General features: G+C 40.4%; 1 protein-coding gene across 1 annotated transcript in view; it reads left to right on the top strand.

Annotated features, from left to right (window-relative positions):
- The first annotated feature begins 300 nt into the window (after positions 1-300).
- Positions 301-24,477, top strand: part of LOC311494887 (complement C3-like) — a 51,527-nt gene continuing 27,350 nt past the window's right edge. Inside the window, exons 1-5 of the mRNA XM_084554147.1 lie at positions 301-1,103; positions 20,984-21,179; positions 22,876-23,038; positions 23,430-23,509; positions 24,256-24,344. Coding sequence (XP_084410273.1) covers positions 1,027-1,103; positions 20,984-21,179; positions 22,876-23,038; positions 23,430-23,509; positions 24,256-24,344 — 605 coding nt within the window. The 5' untranslated portion in view covers positions 301-1,026. The remainder of the gene's footprint in view (positions 1,104-20,983; positions 21,180-22,875; positions 23,039-23,429; positions 23,510-24,255; positions 24,345-24,477) is intronic.

Raw genomic sequence — 24,477 nt, forward strand, 5'->3', positions numbered from 1 at the left:
GTTCAACCAGCTGTAACAGACCCCCCTGGCTCTGACAATTACGTCCTGTCTTGTACAACCCTCACCAGACCCTCTGTGCTGTCCTTCAGTTTGGTCCTTTATTGGCATTGGTGAGATATCGTTATCTCAGCCATTTTCTCTATCTGCCCATGATACATCCCACTGAGGGGCTTGGTCTACCACAGTGCTTCCTTTTCCGCACTTGGTGGTGCCTTGTGCCAGCATTGACTTATGACCACTACATAACAATGCAATGACAAGTAGTGCCGCTTAAAAGTTTTTGTCCTTCAGAGCATTTTCTACATTCCTGCATAAAATGCATAAGGCATCAGTGGCTTTTCATTCAAGCCATAAAAGTAGACAAAGAGAACCCAATCAGACAAATGAAACAGCAATATTATACTTGAACATGTATTCATTCAAGATTAAAAAATCAATTGTACATATTGCAAAAGTATGTGAACCCTTGGTTTCAGTATCTAGTGTGAACCCCTTGGACAGCAAGCAGGTTTAACTAAATGTTACTAAACGGTAACTTCTAATCAGTTATCTACAGCAGCTGGGAGGAATTTTAGCACAACACTGTCTCCTCAACATTTTTGTAAGATTATAGGTCAGGACTTTGACTTGCCATTCAATGGCCAATGTTCTTTTTTGGAGAGCAGTGTCTTTGTCCTTGCCACTCTGCCATGCAAACATGGTTGAAAAATTGAAATTGTTCAGGGTTCTCCTGATATGATAGATCAAAATCAAAGGGGTCGTTTAAACATCATAACTGCACTGTTGCTGTTTGTCTGTGATCCTTCTTGTACAATGTTTATCGATCATGAAAACTGTCTGTTTACATTTTTCTCAACTGCTGCGGGAAATTGTGTAACTGTGCTTACATGTGTGTAGAGAAACAGGTGGAGGAGGGGGGATGAGGCATTAGTGTGATGAAGTCTGGTTACAGGAGGAGGGAGGTGGATAAAAGGCAGTTGCTGCAAGCCCCGGGACATTGACAGGAGCCCAGGATCAGGTAGGAGGATGAGGAGGACTCTGCTGCTGCTGTTGGCCTCTCTGGCTTTTGCTTCCCTGAATTCTCTGGCGGATGGAGCTCCACTGTAAGTAGACGTTCTTTTCCATGTTCACATTGTTTATTGTTTATTGTTTAGTTGCGGAGCCCCATTAGTTGACGCAGAAGCGGCAGACTAGTCTTCCTGGGAATCAGAACATACAAATGATAAATTATCAATCACATATTGTACATTCAAATACAGTAAGAATAGCAGTGACATCAGATTACAGATAAAAACACAAAATACAACACAGTGAGTGCCAAGTCAGAGTCCAGAGTTCATAATTAACATGTATAAAAATAGGATTTAATTAGCCTATTGAATTCTTTCTTTCCAGTTACAACACGAATTTGCAAAGGGAGTGAATTCCATAAAGACATGGCTCTATAAAAGGCTGTTTTCTTCATTGCATTCGTTCTACCGTATGGTAGTAAAACTCGTCCTGCTATTGCAGATCTAGTACCATATGAATAAGCATCAGAGCAGAAACCAATTTGATTGAAAAGAGCTCTAGGAACATGAGTGGAAATTACATTTTTAAAAAATATTCATACATTCATACTGAAACAAAGCAAAATATGTGTTTTGACCAGTTGTTTTTGTCCTAGATGTCTTATTGTGTACTTGTGTTATTGTGCATGTTTAAATGTTTCAATAAAGCAGGAGGCATAGATCTTCTTTTAAAACTTATAACCAGTGCTTGGTTTATTGAAGAGCCACAGCCAGCCTTTTAAAGAGTGTTGATTGATAACGGGCTGCAGCTGAGTCAGATGTGCCCACCAGTTGCCTGCCTAGGTGAATCCAATGAGAGAGAAAGAGCGTGCAGGGAAACCCCATGACTCTCGGATATCTGCGGACATGGAGGGCCACCAGAAGCTTTAGACCAGGGATATTGAGGTAACACACAAGAGGTAAGACAGGTTCTTGTGATCCGTCCAAACAATGAAGGGGTGCGCAGCCCCCTCTAACCAGTGCCGCTATATCCTGGAGGGCCAGGACTACGGCTAGCAACTCACGGTTCCTCACGTCATAATTCCTTTTGGCTGGAGAGAGGCAACGGGAGAATAATGCACAGGGGTGAAGATTGTCGTCCGCAGGGAGGCACTGGGAGAGAATGGCCCTCACCCCTGAGTCTAAAGCATCGGCCTCCGCGGTGAATTGCCTCTCTGGGTGGACAAGCATGGGGCGTTAATGAACATGATTTTCAAGCATTCAAAAGCTAACTGTGCCTCTGGACTCCATGCAAATGGAGTTTTAACGGAGGTTAGCTGAGTAAGGGGGACAGCTTCCTTACTATAGTTCCGGATGAAGTGCTGATGAAAGTTGGTGAAACTTAGGGAACGCTGCAGCTGTTTCCGTGACTCGGGAGTTGGCAATTCTGTCACAGCCTTAACTTTTACTGGGTCTGGGCGAAGCTGCCCCTTCTCAATTACAAACCCTAAGGAAGTAGTTCTGGTGACATGAAATTCACACTTCTCAGCCTTGACAAACACCCTCCCGGAAGTGTTCAACGTGCTCCCTGGGGGTCCAGGAGAACACCAAAATATTGTCTACATAGACAAAAACATATTTTCAACAAGTCACGTAAAACATCATTAACTAGTGCCTGGAAGACAGCAGGAGCGTTAGTGAGTCCAAAAAAGTTTCCAAGGGGAGTGTTAAAAGCCATCTTCTCTCCTCCACGGACTCAGGTGATATGCGTTTTGAAGCTCTAATTTAGTGAAGAAGGCGGTGTTGTGTAATGGCTCGAAGGCAGAGTTCAAAAGTGGGAGTGGGTACTTATTCTTTGTGGTAATGTCATTTAAGCCTGTGTAATCAATACGGGGCAGAGAGATTTGTCTTTTTTGTAGAGTTTGTCATACCTTTTAAATGTCTCATTATGGCACCACCTCTTTTTATCGTAGGAAGAACATGGTTTAAGTCAATTTATCAGTCTCAATTAAATTTATTTAATAACTTAAAGGGATGAATTCTTTACACCGTTTATACCATTAATTCTCTGCCGTAAAACAATGTCACAAACAACTTTTTTATTGTGAATAAATATTTATTTACTGAAGTGACAGCTATGAATGAATGCGGTACTAATAGAATATATGCATATATGTGTGTAATCAAATAGAATGGATATGATGAGACCTGAAATAACAAATTATGAGGTGGAGGATGGAGATGTATGTAACCCCAGTCCCATGTAGCTAGTGGATATTGACTGACAAATAATTGGGTGTTGTAGTGCAATAGGACGGGGCCTGAGTTCATCTGGAGATGGCGCTACCTGTGATGACTGTAATAAAAACAATTTGGTGGTGCCTCCAATAACACTTAAGAAGTAAACACAAAATTTGGTACTTCCCCTTAATAATAATCGGTCACTTCAACCTGTTTTATATTTATCCAAAAGGTATCAGCATTTCAACTACAACACAAGCTTTAGTTGAAACAACAAAAATTATTTATTACCAAGTTACAAATTGGATCGGTAAATTAGTTAATATGCATTGATAACAGTAGTCAAAAATCTCATTTAATGCTTTTTAAGATTTGATACACAAATGACCAATGATGAACCCAATGAGAGAACGTAACATCAAAGTGACCAGGTCAACTCAAGTGTCCACAGCCCACACTCACACACACATTCACACAGGGCTATTAAATGTAAATGAAAAAAAAAAAAAAAAACTTTACAGGCTCGGTCGAAGCTTGTGAGCGTGGAGGCCGGAAACGAATGGCCGTTTCACTGGGTTTAACCAGCACAAACAAAAAGCACGTGCAACGGGTTAATGGTGTACTCACGAGTCCAGCAACAGTCGGAGATGAAGAGGGGAAAAGGGGCAAAAGGCAAGGAGCAGTTTCGGCGGCAAGGGAACAGAGCATGCAGCAACACCGTGCGGGGAACCACGCTCAAGTACAGCAGCTACAGTCTCTCTCCACGGTCCAGGGCTCTCCCGGTCCCCACTCTCTCCCTCTTATGGCAAATGTCCGGTCCTGAATCACACAATTCCTCTTAGTAACTAAGCTACAGGCTCATTCATGGCTAAAACCCCACAGTGTGTTTTAAACAAATTAGCAATTGCTAACTGCAATGCAAAATTAACCATGTGAAAGTCTATGAGCAGGCTAAGCTAAAGGCGAGCAGCGATTAGCAATTTAGCTCGTCTCTAGCACATTACAATTACACAACAGCACTGAGTACATTAAAACACATGAATTTACCTCTGGCAGCTTCTCGGAGTTCTCACACATAAACCACAGGACGACTCTCCGTCAGTCTTGGAAGTTACGTAGGAGTGTTTTACTTTCTTTTATCCAACTCAGGATAAAACAGACTCTGCTGTCGCTAACTTTGCTGCGGCACGCCGGTGGCACTAAGCACCTCCCACCTGAACAAGGTGAGGACAGGATTGGCTCTACAGACATACAAGGATGAGAGAGAAAAAAAAAAAAATGCTTCACTACCCCCACAAACAAGCGTGATCTTTAAAAATAACACCACTCTTTTTTCCCTGACTTTAACTCTATATAAAAGGACTGTTTTTTTTCAACATTTTATAATCCAACAATTTTTAAACATATTTACACTTCATGAACTGTTATTTATTAACAACATAAACATTTTAATGTCTGTAAATTAATGAAATTAAAGACCACAGGGCTACATGTAGCTATTATGGCTTAAACTACACTGAAAAAAGTCTAACATTGCTGTTGTTCGTTTAATGTATATTTTCGTGCTCTAATAGCCTAAAATTATTAGTTTTTTCATTTAAACTAAACGTTCTAATTTATTTATGGTTGAAACTATTTTTTTTTTATTTGGATACAATATAAATTGCCAGCGGGACACTGAACTGAATTTATTCATTTGATCAAAGCATTTTTATTAGATTAAGCATGATTTGCACATGCACATTGTTGAGTTTGAGATCCCGCTCTCTGACCTGTTTACGCCCAAATAAAGGAATAAAAAAACAAAATGTCCGTCACTGAACAATCAGCAGAGGTGGAAAGTAACGAAATACATTTACTCACGTTACTGTATTGAGTAGTTTTTTTGTGTATTTTGTATTTTTCAAGTAGTTTTTAAAATCGGTAATTTAAATTTTACTTGATTACGTTTTGAGTGAAGTATTGTATTTCGCTACATTACAAATCCCATCCGTTACTGAGTAAAAAAAAAAACGTTGACTAACGAAAACCGAAAAAAAAATTGCGCCCGGAACCACGTAGTGAGTGACGTATGGTCAGCATGTAGGCTACCACCATAGGCTACCACTACCAAGCGCCAAGTCTTTCTGTAGGAGATTGAGAACGAGATGGAGGTGGATCAGAAGAGCGACGACGGTTCAGAGACAGTTTGATTGACAGTTGATTGTTTGAAAAAGTTTTATGGGATGGTCAGAACTAAAATTGCACATTATACCTTTCTAAGGGTCTTACATGTCATGTGTGACATGTGTTATGTTGTCATTACATGTGTATACATTTGTATAGAATTTTATACATTTGTATAGATTGTTCTTTAATTAAAAACTAAACAGTTTTGGATGTATGACCCCTTGTCCTATTTTCACTACATGGGAGAGATCCCCCGCCCCGTTCTACAGGTTTTTTTTTTAAAATGTTACTAAGTAACTTTTACTTAAAATACATTTTAAATTAGCTACTTATTACTTTTACTTGAGTAATTTTTCAGATGGGTAATTTCATTTGTACTTGAGTAATATTTCATCCAAGTATTGGTACTTTTACTTGAGTACGATATTTTTGTACTTTTTCCACCTCTGACAATCAGTGGGCGGCGGTCGAGACGGTTCACTCCAACAGACCTCTCGAGCCAGGCTGCGACACAGAAAAATACAGCGAGCAACATTGATACTGGTAAGGTAAAAACATTAAACTTTGTCTACCGTTAACGTTTTTTCCCAAGTATACCTGACTGGCCTTGACTCTGGCCGTAATTTCAGCACTCCCGCTTGATAGCTTATAAATGCTAACGTTAAGCTAGCGCTAACGTTAGCATTCTTCATTCAAACTATAAAGTTAACTTACGTTAGCCGTCCTCTGGTCGTGGGTGGGTTATGTTATCACAGTTCGCTAGCTAACTAAGAAATTCAAGCAATCATTTGTAAATGTAATGTTATTTTGTGGCGGCATTGATGGTAGCTACCACGTTTAAGTTAGTTAGCGTTACAGCTAATGTTATGTTCGTGATTTAAAATGCGTTTGCTCTGCTTAGTGTTTTTAATTGTTAACAGTGGCGCGAAGAGCCTAGCAAATGTTTATTTGCCGACATTACTGTCTTAAAGTGCTCTGTGTTAAAGCTATTGAAGATAGTACCAACCATGACATGCTAGCTTGTCAGGAACGTTTAACAGTTAACGCTCCAAAGTTTTTTGTTGTTGTTGTTGCGTTTTTGACACTTGACATGTGGTTAATGCCAGTTAATCCCCAGGTTCAAGCTGCAAACTTGACTAATGGTTATTTCTGCTGTCAATAGCATAAGGGCATCTGTGATCTTTTATTCACCCTCCTAATTATCTTGTGTTCAATATGTATTAGCCATAATATTACAAGGCCCAGCTAGTTCTTGCTGGTAATGTTCATTTGCTACACTGTTAACAGAATTTACATGTGGTAAAAAAGTACCAAAATGCCAGCTTCCCTAAAATCATAAAATAAAGTATATCTATTTATGTTAAAAGTTGGGTAATTTGTGCATCATGTTAGCAGCTAACACACTTGATGGCTAACTTAAAAACTAAATAATGTATTCTCTTTCAACTTAAGGGAAGCAGCCACCAATCAGTCGTGTTTCTGCTGTGCAAACATGTGGACTTGGAAGCTCCTGCCAGTGATCATTGCTTGTGGTAAGTTCTATTTACAATCTCATAAGGATTATTATGATCTAACATGAAATCTGGAGATTTCTGAAACAATAACATGTCTTTTTTTCTTCTTCTTTCTTTTTAATGCAGGAAAATGAGGTTGAAGAGTTGGAGCAAACCATGGCGATCTTTATCACTGAGAAAGAGGATCCTCTCCATCCACCCAAAGACATTAAGATTGTCATCGAAGGAACAGAGGTCCTGAACGAGTTGCCCTCAGTTGCAACAGCTTTTGTGTTTAGTTGATAGTAAGGCTTACACCTGAATAAGAAAATGTATGTCCTGGTAAATTTGCCATGGGTACTGCATGATGTCTTAGGAGTTGTGCTACTATTGCAGCTCGATGATTTGTCTTCTGATGACAGCAATAGTCTCGTTTCTGGTGTTCAGCTGAAGCAGACTGTTCATCTTCATTCATTTGAAACACATGTTCAGTGTTGTCAATTTATGGAACAATAAATATGAATGTGTTTTTAAGAAAAGTGTTCTGAGTAGTCATTGATCAAAATGTATTTAAAAGCAATTTTTTAAAATTTGATTTACTATACATTTCAAATAATGACGACCATTACTTTTTTATTTGAGACAACCTAAAATAGTTATGCTCCAACTTAAAATAATTAGTCTGCTCCAACCTAAAGCTCCAACCTAAAATAATTAGTTTGCTCCAACCTAAAGCTCCAACCTAAAATAATTGGTTTGCTCCAACCTAAAAATAATTAGATTGCTCCAACCTTTAAATCGTGGTTGCATGGAGTTAAACTTTTCAGGTTAAACGAAATAAAATTATTTGCTTTGAGTTAATGTCAGATATTTCGTGTGATTGATTACCTCAATTTTTTTACGTTGATCCAAGGTTTTAATTTTTTCAGTGTAGGACATTCAATTAAAAAAGAAACATGACTTACAACGTTATAAACAGGGCTGTGGATGTTAAAATTAGAGGTGGGTAAACTATGAATTCGTGAGCTGGTGATTAAATTTAAAAAATGACGCTGCAATGTGGTGAGTGCGCCCAAAACATTGTGAGGCATTTCCTTTTAGAAAAGAGAACCACTTACAACTCACGATACGTTTGTTGATTGGCTACTGCTAGCCGCAGAGTAGCCTTTCAGAGCAAGACAACGCAGCTGCCCTGTTTACACAAGCAAATCAATCAGTATCAGCGACTATTGGGAGTCGTGCGCTGTCAGTAGGCTAATACCGGGAAGTTTGGTCAAATTTCGTAGGGTGTCAGTAAACGAAACCACAACAAATTACTAACGTGACCTACTCTACATCGATAACTGAAATGTATTCTTCTGGATGTGTAGCCTACTAAATCGTACCAAAAAATGGCTGAAGACCGGTCAGCCCTTTTCCTAAAATTGGTGTCTGTGTATGTTTCCCATAGCAACTCAACTGATGTTTCGCTCATGTACAACGGTTACAATTTGAACAGTTGGCTACATTTTTGTCAGTTGAACTGTTACAGTTACAGTTTGAACAGTTGAAGGTGTTGAATGGTGTTGAAGTGGTAAGTAGGCTAAGCAATAAATCAGTATTGAATTAGTTATCGGATGATATTATATTAAAAAGTAAGTTAGTGGAATTAGTTGCGGTTTACCTGGACATTTTGACTTGGTGATCAAAAACCTATGGATTTGATGTTGGCCACGAATTGAGCATTAGCCTAAGTTGTTAGTCACGTTAGCTAGCCTAACCATAAGTTTTTTGTTTTTTTTTTAATATTTGGCTATTACGTTACTCTACCATAGCCTACAAAATATTGGTTTGCATGACGTCGCTGGTTTTGCATAAGTGCAGGTACACCACTGTTTGTGCTGGAAGTTGGCATCTCCACTTCTATAAGCACATGGTCAACGCCATTTAATGCTACAGTGCCAGCGACAAATTGAAGGAATCAAAAGGAGGGAGTCTCACAAGCAGAGGGGATCCCACAGCAATTTCAAGGATTTACTGCATGTCAGAAAGGTAGGCTTTTCTTTTTTTTTATCATTATTGCAATGCACGATAGTTAACAGGAATATGTTTAGTAGCCTATTTCCCTACTAAATAAGTGACCATGTCAGGTTTTTCACTGAAGCGCTAACTATTGCATTGTGTTAAACATAACATCAGGCAGGCCTGCCTGATTGAAAATTTGCATATGCAACGTAGCCATCAGCTGCTCAGGGAGTCATTGTCATTTTATGTTTGATTTCGAGAAAAATAGACAAATAACAAAAAGTCTATGATATAGTAGCATACAGTCTAAAAAAGTCTACACGTCATATTGGTATGATGGTTGCTACGATTTTTAAGGCTGCCACAACATTTACAAACTATTGACTTTGAGCATATTTAATATGACTTTGAATTACTGAAAAGCAAGGTCTTTGTTGCCATCCTGCTGAAGGGCTTTTTGTTATTAACACCCTTCCAGTTTATTTGATGAGACACCTCATCTGTGAAGATCCTGCCCAGGATGTTCCAGGTCACCTTCTTCACATCCTGGCCTCCAATGGTGGCCAAAGAAGTAATCTAAAAGGCAGACATCATTTTAAATAGACAGCAAGGTAAACATTTCTAAGCTTAAAGCGTAACTTTCGCCAAAATGCAATTCAAAAGGCCATTTGACCCGAAAACGACAACACGACAAGCTTAAAAGTGGCGCTTTGGATGTAATTATGCTTTTATTGTAAATGTAATTATTAAACGAAAGTTTGACTCGGGTACATTCACAAAAACACCCTAGGATGCATTTTGATGAAAGTTACGCTTTAAGTTGCATTTAAAGGTGGATTTGAAATGTTTTTGTTCCTGTTGAAAGCGTCCAGAAATGTGGAAAAACATAGAAAATATATGTTTCTACTTCTTTCTGTTCTCTTGGAATATTTTTCTAAACATGTACTTGGCTCACACCCTCATCAACCTGTGCCACCTTTACACTCAATGTCAAACCATGGAGATTGTTGCTCACTGACAGATTCTTACCACTTTGAAATGGTAGTTCAGGACAGGCCTGTTCACGGCTGCTTCAATAGAATATTTGCAATAATCATGGACAATCAATAAACCTAATGGCATCATTCATATTAGTAAAAAAACTCACCACTCTCTGTCAAGCTGGGCCAGTTGACGGTTCCTTTAAAAACATTTCAAATGCCTCCACTGCCTCTAATTGTTCCTGGGGAAACTGGATGTTGTCAGGCATCTCGACATCTGGCCCCTGGGTGATGTTCAGCCTGCTGCTGAGGTTGTTCATCCTCGCTACAAGCTGGTCTTGTTGCTGTTTAATTGTTTCCAGAAGACTAAGGATTTGGACCTCAGCCGCTGTTGACGAACATGAAATATAGCTAAAATGTAGTTTATTAAATATATTAAGTTTCAGTGTTTATCCTCATTACTCATAATATTGACATTAATTATTGACATTAGTTAAAGGATAATTCCGGTATTTAGCACTTTGAGTCCCTTTTCTGGTTTGTTTTGGATGAACTAGAGTGGTGGACACCGAAATTTTGACGATGGGTCCTGTCTCGACTTTCTGACTCGGTGACTTGCACAGTTTTGAAAATGAACGTTAAGGGTTGTTTTAAGGACATGTTTGTGCATGCACATAGCCAACCATTCTGAAACAGTCAAAGGCGATTCAAAACGAGTCAGAAAGTCAAGACAGGACCCATCATCAAAATTTCGGTGTCCACCACTCTAGTTCATCCAAAACAAACCAGAAAAGGGACTCAAAGTGCTAAATACCGGAATTATCCTTTAATGACAAAAGTTACTGACAAAGTTTGAAGCAGATCATATGTGATGGTTGTAGGAATGTTTTCCAAGATCTGTGGCACAGAATGACCCTCCAGTATTTGTCAGTATTTGTCAGTTACTGCTCACCAGAGCAGGGAATGGCATCGGCCATTCTTCCCCCTCGCCATGTTGGTCTGTAGACCAGGCTTGAAGAGGGCTCCTCTGTTTGCCGCATGTTGAGGGCTGGTGCGGGGGTTGGAGAGAGCTGAGAAGGGACTGCTGTTCCTGGCCCATAGTGAGGTGGGCAGTCTGCTAGGGGGAAAAAATTGTATTAAACGGTCATCTGTTAACCATGGCTGATAATACACATGGGGCCTTTCTATTCACCAATATTTCAGAGATCAGTCCCTACCTTGAGTAACTCTACGCATTTTTTACAGTTTTTTTGCGGGTGCACGGAGTTGAGTTGGTGAAGGGTGTTCGATGGTGGTGAAGTCACCATTTACTGGCTCTTCTTCACTGTCATCTGAGTCCCCGAAATGATGGCTGTTAAGTAACCATATCATTATGGTTTTTGCAATCCCAAAATTGGCAAATGTACATAGTACAGGCATCTCTGGCATATTTTTGAAAACTACGGGAAATAACCTTCCCATTACTGTAAAAACATAACAAAAACAAGACAGAATACACTTACACTGGCTTCCTGACTCTTTTCTCTGGCAGCAGCTCACCCTCCTGTTCTGCCTCAGACTGTAGGTCAGAGGTGTTACAGCCGGCCTGATACTGGTTCATTAGCCTAATGGCGTCATTGTAGTTGTCTAAAATTGAATATGTTAAAATGAACATGAGTTTTAAATTAGCTGTAGAGTTGCACAGAATATTATTATTATTAATGATTATGATTATGATTATGATTATTATTATTATTGTTATTATTATTATTATTATTATTATCTTTATTTAACCAGATTGGTTTAATTGAGAACACAAAATATCTCTTACAAGAGAGACCTGGCCAAGAATTAGCATCAGTAGATAATACATTTTAAACAATGCAAGGCAAAGACTTCATGTGTATTTTCAGAACATAGACAGAATAGGTTATCCCAAGCAGAAATAGAAGCAACCCTGAAATTGTTTATAAGTTTATAAATTCTTGTTCAAGAATTCTTTGAATTCTTTGAACAAGAACTTCATGAATTGGCATACCACAAGTTCTGACGACCTTGACATCATATCGTGGCCAGTTTGGCTCATGATTCTCCTCATTAGCGGCTGCCCTTTTCACCCGTTCTGTGCTCTTAAAGTTGGGCCAGTAGACTATCCCATCATCATACCAGTCAACTGGCACAACAGCAATGTCCTCGGTACAAATAAGCAAGTAAGATCGGCTGAAAGTTAACCTGAATAGTGCCCCAAGGTGGGAAGAAGTATAAGGAAGGAAAACGTACAGGTCATGATAGTCAGGTAGAACTTCAGCTAAACCGTAAAGTAGGGTACTATTGCAATTTCTTGGCAGTATGTGTTGGGTTGTTGTTTTATAATCTCACAAAAATCATTGCATAATGGTAATATAGTGGACTATGGTCTATGGTATTGAGAAAGGTGGGACATGTATCAATGTATGTTAAATTCAGCATAAAATATAATTTCCCCTGGCATTTTGAGGGACAATATGTCAGCTTAGATTTTGAAAACATGAAATTATGGGTGTAGTGTATACATGGAAAAATACCAACTTTTGTGAAATACTTACAGGACATTTTCATCCAGAGTAATGGAAGTCATAGTCAAGTCAGTAGTCAACTAGATTATAAGAGTTATTTTTTTTAACTTAACTGATAGTTTAAACTGATTGATTGATTGAACTAATTGTTTAAAATGATTGATTGATTGAACTGATTTTCTTTTTTTCCCCATTTAGTGGAGGAGGGGTATGGCCACGAAACCATCCCTGTACGGCAAGGCTACACATTTCTGCCGCAGCGCTTACACCTCAACCGACTTCAGCTCGTCAGATGCATCGTGTACATAAAATATGTTCAATCTGTCGGAGTTGAAGGGGTAGGTGTAGAATGGAGACTGCCGGGAAAATTCTGTTTAAATAGTGTATACACCATTATCATTTTGGATGATGTTTTTGATTAGGCAGACTTTATCCCCCACCAGAAACATGTTGTCCCCTGTTGTTAATTTGATGGTCCACCTTTCACATCGCATTTCCCCATATTGCGCATGGACTCCTATGCCAACAACAATTGGGCCCACAAAATGCTTCCTTTTCAGAGCAATGTCTGCATCGGCATCAAATTTGGTAGCAGGAACCTCCGAAAGCCGCCGAATGAGTTGAGCTAGAGGGAACTCAGGTTTTCTAATTAGTTTTTTTTATTTTCCCGAGGTGGTTCTCATATGGGAACGCTGAAAAGGAGTCCAGACAGCCATGCCTCTTGACCTCATCTGCCAGGTGGACCAGTCAGTGGACATTGTAAACAATCTGGTCTGTCCCATACAGCTCACCAAAATGCTTCACAAAAGATTTTAGTAGTTGTCCAGCATAGTCGGCAAGGTTTAAGTGGTCAGGGCTTACCAAAATGGAAATGGCAGTTGACAGGAGCATAAAATTGTGGTACATGTTCCTGTCCAGGAATCCCGCCAGCACCACAGGGCCAGCGTACAGTAAAAACTGTCGGAATTTCGGTCGCCTTCCAAAGGTCCAACTCCCTAAGCGACCGTGGTCTCCTGGCAAACTCAATCGGCACGTAGGGCCTCATTGACTGGAGTTTGCCTGACATCCTGTCTACTATTAATGCTGGTAGTCTTACTGTTAACGGACCCCGGAGCCAGGTCTGGAGCAGTTTCCGTACTACGCCCAAACACACAAGGTGCATATAATCTAAGGGGAACTGTGATACCATGCCAACCTTGACATCTTTAAATGGATGTGGCCCCTCATGGTGGTATAATTCATCATCCATCAGGTTGAATGAGATGTCAGTTCTCAGGGGGCGCTCTAGTCCAGGGAACGTCATACGGTGGTTTTGGTATTGCCCTGGGTGTGTGCACTTATCACACCCATGGTAAGCATTGTGGGCCTTTGTGTTTTTCACAAAGGCCCGTGCAGGGGTATCACAAACTACTGTGTGAAGCTCAATTTTAAAGTTTTTATCTTGAAAGCAAAACCCAGCCTCTAGCTCCTGTAGTTCGTTCACAAAATCAGATAAGAACTCTGTGGCCGAACTTGGTTTTTTTGGTCCACAGTATGCCCCAATGACCACAGGTTCCTTCATGGGGACGGTAACCAGTAAGCCCAGGATGGGCCACAGCTGAACAGTAGAACTTTTAAATAGAGGTAGACCATCTATATTGATCTGCAGCCCCAATGTCATGCCCTCTGCCAGTGTTTTGATATATTTGCTTAGAGTGGCCTTCAAGGAGGAAAGGATGCCAAAGTGATGGTAGTTCCCCCCCCAGCCTTCACCTGAATAGCATAATGCACTTTTGTCTGGAGAAGGGTCCGACCATCCTTTGGCAGATTGGGGTGGGTTATACGGAGTATACTCAGCAGTGCAGTCAGGGCAACAATGGAAATGCCAAAACTCACTGCCCAGTTGGCAATGCTATCAGAAAGTGATGTTACATGTAGGTCATCATCACTTTCAGAATTTGAACCTGATGTCCCATCCCCATCACTCCCATCACAATAGACATCATAAAAATCTGCCTCCAATTCCATGTCCTCAGTAAAAGCGTGCACCTCTGGAATTGCATGTGCAGGTAAAGAGGATGAGGCAGTGTTCTCAGACAGAACACTGCCCGTGTTCTCAGACAGAACACTGCCCCTATCTGCCCGTCGTCCTGTCATGTCCATGTCAGTCATGTCAGTCATGTCTGTCCTAATTCGATGAAGCCTTTTTTGCACATCTACACGTGCCCTTCGTCTTACGGTTGATAAGGAGACAAGGCCAGTCTTTCTATTCATTTTTGTTCCAAAAGAGACATTTCAGAAAGACAGGTTGCAATCAGGTGTGTAAAATGTATCATTGTTTTTAATGTTTTATTTAAATAAATACATTGTTGAATGGTGGTGTTGTCTGTTTCATTGCTACAAACTAGACAAGAACTGAGAATTAGAGCAACAATAAACATGTTTTTCGTGGACTATCTGCTTGGCCTTGGCATTTCCTGTTTGTTCATTTGTTTGGTTGAACATAATTATATTAAGTTGATATTAATTTCATAGGAAGACCTAATATTTGTTTGATGTAGGCCTTGTGATTTGAAACATTGGATTTGGAACAATATTATGTTATGAGAAACTAGTCTTATTTTGACCTTCAATTTAAACCTGTCAGATGTCCTACAATAGCCTACACTTGTAATGATGTGCACAATTGTGTGATTATTTTTTTGTTAATGTTTTGTTGTCTACACTTGGTAACACAAATTGAAGGATATATGTGGCCGCTTAAAGATTTGTCACTTTCTGATATACACAAATACATGCGTGACTTATTTAAATGTCAAAATTGTCTAGATAGATTTGCCTACTGAAACACAGGGTCAGTCCCTGCCCTGTCACTGCAAGCGCCTCATGCTTATACATCCTTAGTACATTCATGTGGATCCTTGATTTAGTATCTTTTAATGTCCTTATTAGTCATGTGGATTTGTATTTTATCATCCTGTTTATGTTGTAGTGTATGTTGTGTGTGATGACAAACTACTGGGACCTTGAATTTCCCCTTGGATCAATAAAGTATATCTATCTATCTATCTATAGTGAAATTTATGGCCTCCTTACACCAAACAACTTTGACAAGATTTGGGAAAGATTCTTGAAAGATTGTAGTGTTTTGAGTAACACTTGAATGGGGGGCACTAGTTAAAAGACTCCAATCTTTCAAGAATCTTTCCCAAATTGTTGTTTGGTGTAAGGTGACCAGTACTTGACTTTTACGATTAAAAGAAGTCAGCTAATGTTATTTTCATTGTATCAAGTTAACATGGCTGGTCAATTTATCTGGCTACCGTGTTGTCTTGCTTGTGTTATATATATTATTTAATTTTCATAGATGAGATAGTAGAGAGATCTGTGTCCAGAAAAGAAAATCTGATATCTGTCGGCTCTTGCGTTGCGTTGCGTACTGTGAAGTTCAACCGTTACGGTAATGGCGCGTGCGCGTCCGCGTCCGTGGATCCAATACGGGTCCGCTCAGGATCCGCTGTATGACAGTAGAATTTTGCGCACCGCCTGGAGGCGGAGCTGATCCTCTGGGCGTCGCCAAAACGAATGTGACAGTCACGCGGGTTTGGCGACTTGAACGCGGATCCGCCTAGGAGTCCCCTGCTGTGTGGGCATTGTTGATCCATCTTTACTGTGGCAAATTGCGTGAGTTTGGGCTAGATCACCTAAATTTTATGGTACAAGAATCAAAATACTCTCATTGTGATCCTATGTACTTCCTGAAAAACAGACAGAATGTAGCTCTGGGAGGTTAGGAATTTAAGACCCTTATCTGGCTTTCCTCTCCAGGGCAACACTTTTTACATTTCCTTCAGTTTCTCAGCGAGCGTTTGTTTTAGAAAGACAAAATATATATATATTAAACCCATACATGTCACCTACCTGCCCATACTGCTGCAACATGCGTACATATCATAATATGGAAGTAATTTGTACTTAAATGGACCCTGAAAAACAGTACCGAGGGGCAGTTGCAACAGTCATTTAGATGTAATAAAACTCATAATTGCATAATTTTTCAAATCTTTTTTTTGTTTGTAGTAAAGTTGTAGTAAGTTGTTTATTTGAGACCAGAGACAGAGTTCATTGACTTAATAACAATATTTAAAAGGTAAAACATTAAAGTTTACTGTAGTAACAAGCAGTAATGAATGAACCACCAAAAGCACACAAACTGATTATTCAAATACATCATGAAGATGCATAGATGATTGGATAGATATTTAATACATATGAAGTTGGCTTTAGGTCCTAGGTGAATAAACAATGCCAGCTTAAAGAATCATAGCATTTAAAAGGTAAAACATTAAAGTTTACTGTAGTAACAAGCAGTAATGAATGAACCACCAAAAGCACACAAACTGATTATTTTAAGTAAAGAATCATAGCATTGTATTCACAATTCCCCATCTGACTCACAATTGTGGCAAATGGAAATGGAACCACCATCAGTGCAGGCTTCATGAGCCCATGTCCTGCACTGCCAACATTGTAGCCACACCTCTCTCGGTCTGGAGTAGCTCTCCAAACAGAAAAATATGCTTCTTTCACTGTCCTCTGTATGCTTTTTCTTCTTGGTTTTCTTTAGGCCTACCTTGGTTTGTTGGCTTGTTTCCAGTGTGTTCTTTCTCAGTTTTCTCTTAACTTTTGTTGGCTTTCTCTTAACTTTTGCTTTCTCCCTCTCCAAAGCCTCCTTTTCGGGGGTGTCTTTCAGGAAGGGCGATTTGCGTTTTTTCCTACTGTTTGCTTTTGTTAACTTCCGTGGTCCTGCTCTGGGGTGAGGTCTAACAGTCTCAGGTGAGAACTCAGCTTGCACTGGAGGAACTGTAAGAGAAGCAGAACTCCCAGCTTGCACTGGAGGAACTGCAGAAGGAGCAGAAGTCCCAGCTTGCACTGGAGGAACTGCAGAAGGAGCAGAAGTCCCAGCTTGCACTGGAGGAACTGCAGAAGGAACAGAAGTCCCAGCTTGCACTGGAGGAACTGCAGAAGGAGCAGAAGTCCCAGCTTGCTCGGGAAGAACTGGTGATGGTGGCCGGTCTGTCACCAAAGATGGTGCAAAATCACTGTCGTTGAATTTATCACGGTTATACGGCCAAATTCCAGTGCTGCTAAAGCCATTCTGCACATTGACTGGTGTTCCAGCCAATGGGAGGGCCAGTCTAACAATTCCAGGGATGTCGTAGATGGACATCGTCAGGCTTCTCATCCAGGTATCGCAAAATGCGTTGACATGGCGTTTTAGGGGGTCATAAACGGTGCGATCCAGTGGCTGTAATTTGTGGGAACAATGGGGTGGGAAAGAAAACATGACAATCCCATTTTTTCTGCAAAAGTCTATTCCTCTTACAGAAAGATGGGAGGAATGATTATCTAGAATCAAGAGGACTTTGGCATCCAATGAGGCCCTCGTGTGGTGGTGGAAATGCTCAAGAAACTGAAGGAAATGGTCCTCCAACATCCACCCTGATTTATTGGCAGCTCCAATGCATCCAGACGGGCCATCACGGATGAAATGGTCCTTGAAGTTAACCCGCGGGAATATGAACATGGGTGGAATCATGTTTCCTAATGCATTGCCTGCACATGCAACTGTTACCAGTGTTCCTCTCTCTCCGGAGGTTACTGCCCCCACCTGTCTGACGCCGCGCCCGGCAACAACATTTTCTGGCTCTTGGACAATGGTGACCCCGGTCTCATCCATATTCCAGATGTCCTTTGCTTCAAATTTGTATTTGTCAAGGACATTGGCAAGGTTGTCATAAAACAAGGACACATTGTGACGGTTGAAGCTCGTGTTCCGTGTGAGACTGGTAGCTTGAGGGCACCGTATAGACAGACGGGGCTGTCTTTTCATGAACCCCATAAACCAATCCCGGCCAGCCAGGGAGCACTCATTCCAGGTTTCAGGGTAGGAGCACTTGTAATGGATAGCCAGTTGGAAGGCCAATCGACGAACCTGCAAAATGGATGGAATACTTTATCTTATCTTATTATTTCACAACCTCATATTCTTATATAATTCTCAATACCAGCCCTCCCTTTAAACCTACACTCTGCTTTAATACCTTCCTCTAGCTTACCTCTTTAGTGCTGAGACCATAGAAAAGGTCAGCTGCCCTTTTTAAGTATTCTGCCAGGCTATCTTCCTGTTGGGCTGAGAAGACCCTCCTGGGAGTCCAGTAACCTGTCCTCATCTCCTCTCCTGGACCTAGCCTCTCTCTCTTTTTTATATAGCGGTAGAGGGTTGTGTGGCAAATGGAATATTGTTTTGCCACAGACCTCACTGTTCTGCCTTCAGTAGTTACTACATCAGCAGCTAAGGATAGAATAGGTAGAGGGACACCCCTATCTGTTGTCCTTTTCCTGTCTTGTGGCATACTGAAAAAAACAGAACAGAAAATGTAGGATACACTGCAGCCTATTTTGACTTTTAAAAAAGTAATTGGCAGAAATACAAAGAGGAGACACCTGGCTATTGAAATATGTTCTTTATCAAACCACTGAATTGCCTTTTATATCTATTTTATCTAATTGTCATTAATGTTGCCATGAGGGACAGTTGCAACACCATGTGGGGACAGTTGCAACGATGCGTTGCAACTTTCCCCCATGCACAGAACAACACAGGCTGTGAATGCTCCGAGGATTCTCTCGGGGCAGTTTAGGTCTTACAAGATTTTTTATACTTCAAACTAGGCGTTGTCACTTTGCATATGGTACAGTTACTTTCCACTCATTGGTTCTTGTTCTCTCGTATGATATTATAATTTCTGTTAGTTTGCCCAACAACAGTGTGACCTTGAGAAGGTTCACGTATATCAACTGTTATCTGCAGATGTTCGTGTGTGAGCAAAAGCAAGAACAGGTCACAGAGACTTCTGAGCGCATCCCTAGACCTTTCTCATTAGTGACAGTCAGTAACAATTGCTGGTACTTTCCTCCTACATGCATAACAGTCAGCAATTAGTATTTTTCCACTACAAGATGCGCAAAAATGTCCTCTTTGACACGCTGCCACAATGTTGGTTACTTGCATTTGCGCATCACGTATGATCTGTACATTGATCGAATGAAAATGTTTCCTGTTGACATTTACAAATTCATGCGATGGCGCTTTTATAGCAATGTGTGTGCAGTTGATAGCTCTGATTACATTCAGAAAACCGTCTCTGGCTGCAAATTGCTCTTTAATGTTGACCTGTTCAGATGCATTGTATGGGAATCTGATATACCTGGCTGACATGCGGATAACTCCATCCCACACTGCTGGCACGGCTCTGCTCAGGGTCGACTAGCTCAGTCCCGATCGGTCGGCCAGCTCCCTCTGGAATGCCCCGGTTGCGAGGAACCCCAGTGTGGTCAGTACCTGTACGGACACAGGCAACGCATTCCTCTTTCCTGTGTCGCGCTCCAATGCTGGCCGCAGCTCTGCGCACAGTTCCAGAAGGACTGCCCTCGGGAACCTAAAGCGGCTGATGAGCCAGTTGTCATTATTTGCCAGTAAATCATATCTGTCTCTGAATGCAGGCTCTCTTCTTGTTGCACCATTTGCGATATCTTCTAATAACGCTAAAGCTGCCATGTTGTTAACGATATTTTCTGCAACACTTTGCGCATGCTTTTTTATCCACTCATATAATTACAGACACCTGGGTGTGTTAATTGTTCATCAGTGTTAATTTTTCGTGTGTCTCTGATGTGCACATCACAATAGTTTTCACAGTTTTATGATTACAGTTTCCCGGCATCACCTCTAAGTGTCGCCAAAGGATCGACACCTGTAGAATCCAACGTACGCCAGCCACGTCTTTGGCGTAGGCACGTACAAAGTTCCCGGACATTTCACTCTTGATACATCTGGGGCCTCATGTACGAAGGTTGCGTGCGTACAAAAACATTACGTACGTACTCGCTCACGTAGCTAAAAGTTCTTTTACTGTTTATAGAAACATATGTGCTACACATAAAGTGCATTGGTGCTAGTAGCAAATCTCTACTGGCTACCGTTAGCTAGTTTAGTTAAGTTAGCCTTGACAAGAATCCAGTGCTACATGATTTGGAAAAAACGTACTTACCGAGGTGGCCTGTGGTGGCCCTGTGGCGGTTGCTGTTGCTGTCGCTGTCGTGGAAAGACTTTCAAAGTGACTCAATTCACACCAGTTTTTTAAACATTGTTTGAAGCTAAATGTGACAAAATGTTGCTGTTATTTTCAGCATGCGCCGCTTTACAAACGGCACCCCATACACAACCCTCATCGAAGCACATATGTATTTTTAAGTTTTATTTATTTGTTTTTTTAAATGTGAATGAACACTTGAAAACTTTACCACACTTTATTTTAGATTATCAGATTTTTTTTAAAGACCTTTTATAAGAGAGCCACTCATAAAACATAAATACAAATAAATAAATATGGAAATCGTATGTATAAATACCAACAAACTTTTATTTATGATAACAGGTGTGTGCTTCAAATACAAGTCAATATCAGACTGAGGTTCTTTTTTCTCACTGACTACAGTACCTTTGCTATTCTTTGTCTTCTTCTCTGTAGGAAGGTGATGTCTGCTCCCAGCTTGTTGAGGGTTGGAACACCAGAAAACATCTTTGTGGAGTGTCAGGACTGTACTGGTGGAGACATTCCAGTCGAAATCAGCGTATGGAACCATCCAACCAAAAATCAAAGACTGAATTTTACATCAGTGACCCTTACCAGTGGTAAACACTTCCAGGAGCTTGCACAAATAACGGTAAATCAAATACCAATATACAGTTGAAACCAGATGTTTACATACACTGTGTTAAAAGACACATAAACATTTTTTCCTCACTGTCTGAAGTTAAATCAGACTAAACCTCTCCTGTTTTAGGTCAGTTAGGATTACCAAAATTATTTCTATTTCCTAGAGAGAGAATTTGTTAGAGAGTTTTTATTACTTTCTTCAGAGTCACATATTTCCTTAGTATTTTGGTAGCATTGCCTTTAAACTGTATGACTTGGGTCAAACGTTTTGGGTATACTTCCACGAGCTTCTTGCAATAGTCTGCTGGAATTCTGGTCTATTCCTCCTGACAGAACTTGTGTAACTGAGTCAGGATTGTAGGCCACCTCGCTCGCACAAGCTTTTTCAGATCTGCCCACAAATTTTCTATGGGATTGAGATCAGGGCTTTGTGATGGCCACTCCAAAACATTGATTTTGTTGTCCATAAGCCACTTTGTAACTACTTTGGCAGTATGCTTAGGGTCATTGTCCATTTGGAAGACCCATTTGCGCCCAAGCTTTAACTTCCTGGCTGATATCTTGAGATGTTTCTTCAATATTTCCACATAATGTTCTTTCCTCATGATGCCGTCTATTTTATGAAGTGCACCAGTTCCTCCTGCGGCAAAACAGTCCCACAACATGATGCCACCACCCCCCTGTTTCACAGTTGGGATGGTGTTCTCAGGCTTACAAGCTTCCCCCTTTTTCCTCCAATTGTAACGATGGTCATTATGGCCAAACAGTTCCACTTTAGTTTCATCAGACCACAAGACACTCCAAAAACTAAGGTCTTTGTCCCTGTGTGTATTTGTAAACTGTAATCTGGCTTTTTTATGTTGCTTTTGGAGTAATGGCTTCTTCCTTGCTGTGGCCTTTCAGCCCATGCCGGTACAGGACTCGTTTCACTGTGGAGAATGACACTCTCTTACCAGCTTCAGCCATCATCTTGATGAGGTCTTTAGCTTTTGTTCTAGGGTTGATTCGCACGTTTCAGACCAAAACACATTCATCTCTGGGACACAGACCCTGTCTCCTTCCTGAGCGGTATGATGGCTGGACATTCCCATGGTGTCTATACTTGCGTATAATTGTTTGAACAGATGAACTTGGCACCTACCAGCATCTGGAAATTGTACCCAAGGATGAACCAGTCTTGTGGAGCACCACAATTCTCTTCCTGATATCTTGGCTGATTTCTTTTGATTTTCCCATGATGTCAAACAAAGAAGCAGTGTGTTTGAGATGTAGCCTTAAAATACATCCACAGGTGTGCCTCCAATTAACTCGAATGTTGTCTATTAACCTATCAGAAGCTTCCAAAGCCATGACATCATCATCAGAGCTTTCCTTCATTGTTTAAAGACATAGTAATCTTTGTGTATGTAAACGTCTGACTTTGAAGAAAGTAATAAAAAATTCTCTAACAAATTCTCTCTCTCATTATTGTGGCATTTAGCAAATAGAAGTAATTTTAGTAATCCTAACTGACCTAAAACAGGAGAGGTCTGATTTAACTTCAGATAGTGAGGAAAAAATGTTTATGTGTCTTTTAACACAGTGTATGTAACCATCTGGTTTCAACTGTATGTCTTATTGACGTGACCTCAAACTAAGAATTCAGACGTACTGCAATATGCTCCTTGCTTCTCACAAACTGATCATCTTCATTGTGGTTTCAGATCCCTACTGGAGACTTCAGTAAGGACCATAGCGTTAAGCAGTATGTTTACCTGCAAGCTAAGTTCCCTGACCGTCATCTGATGAAAGTCGTCTTAGTGTCTTTCCAGTCTGGGTACATCTTCATACAGACTGACAAGACCCTCTACACGCCAAACACCAAAGGTGAGTCCAGTCCTGCCTCACTGCAGGCAAACACAACACCCACACTTGAAATGTCTAGGGTTGCCATAAATAGTTTTTGGAGCATTCAGAAAACATCAGGCAAGGTTTAGTCAGTGTTTTACTGATGGTGATAATGTACAAAGATTTTGCACTGGACTTCTGTCAAGTTTTTCAACTCATGGAAAAGGCCAAAATATCCTGATTTTAGTGTCTTCTTCAGGCCAATATCTGAAATGCTGGATACTACATTATATAAAATATTTTTTCCTATACAGCAGAAGCCACTAAAAATCTTTTAAAAGAAAGTAATGTAGATTCCAGCAAAAAGAATTCTTATTTTGTCTTAAGTGAAACCTTAAAGTAAAAAAATAACTTCTTATCTCTGTGTCAGTTCATTACAGGATGTTTGCTCTGACACCTGGGATGGAGCCTGTAGAAAGGGATGATGCTTCTATTAGCATTGAAGTTGTGGTATGGTGTTTTATTTGTGATACGCTCAAAATAGCAGTCAAAGTAATATTATATAATTGGGAGGACGAAGTCTTTCCTTTCCTTTTGTGTCTTTGTTAGGAGTTGTGTCTAGTTAAAGAGATAGCTCAGTTTCTTAGATATGGGGTTGTGTAAGGTAGTGATGGGCAGTTCAGCTCTTTTCTGAGAGCAAGCACTTTTGCCACAGCTCCCAAAGAAGAGCCATCCTTATGCTGGTTTGTGGTGGGACCTGCTCTTAATATTATTTTCATTTTGCAGTTCATTGCAGTACAGTGCAGTACATGCAGTTCAGTTCATTTTCATTTTGCAGACATTCATTTTGCCTCTTCCTCACCGCTGCCCCACAACGTCAGCCACAGCGTCTGTCCGCCTCTCTGCTTTCACATAATTGCATGACCCTAAGTCCTCACATGTGATTGGCTACATGACGTGCCCATCAAAACAAAGTTCTGCACCTGATTCACTACCAAGCATTGGTGAATTTGCTTTTGTCAGTTTAGCATGGTGGCCTTGGAGAACGTGATACTGTATAACAGCTTCAGTTGCCCTTCAGAAAAGACTGTCTGATGGCAAGACAAAGCAATGATTATATTGTAAATATAATATGTCTAAAATAAGGGCAATGGATAGGCTGTAGAAAGATAAGCCTTTTTGAAAATATATCAAAACTATTTTTTTACACTTGAAATGCACACTGTTAATGCTTGTTGAATGCTTTTCATTTTCAGACTCCTGAGGGCATAATTTTACCAGAAGATCCAGTTGTTCTGAAAACAGGAATCCACTCTGGAGATTACTTACTACCTGAAGCTTCTAGGTGAGTTAAATTTTATTTTTATTGATTGGTTAATTTTAGCTGTGATTTTTTTTTTTTTTTTTTTTAACACATACAACTGGAGGATTCACTTATTCACAATAGGGGTTGAATGACTTCCAATTTTTTAAAGGCG

The sequence above is a fragment of the Chelon labrosus genome, assembly GCF_963514085.1.
Source record: "Chelon labrosus genome assembly, chromosome: 2".
NCBI lineage: Eukaryota > Metazoa > Chordata > Actinopteri > Mugiliformes > Mugilidae > Chelon > Chelon labrosus.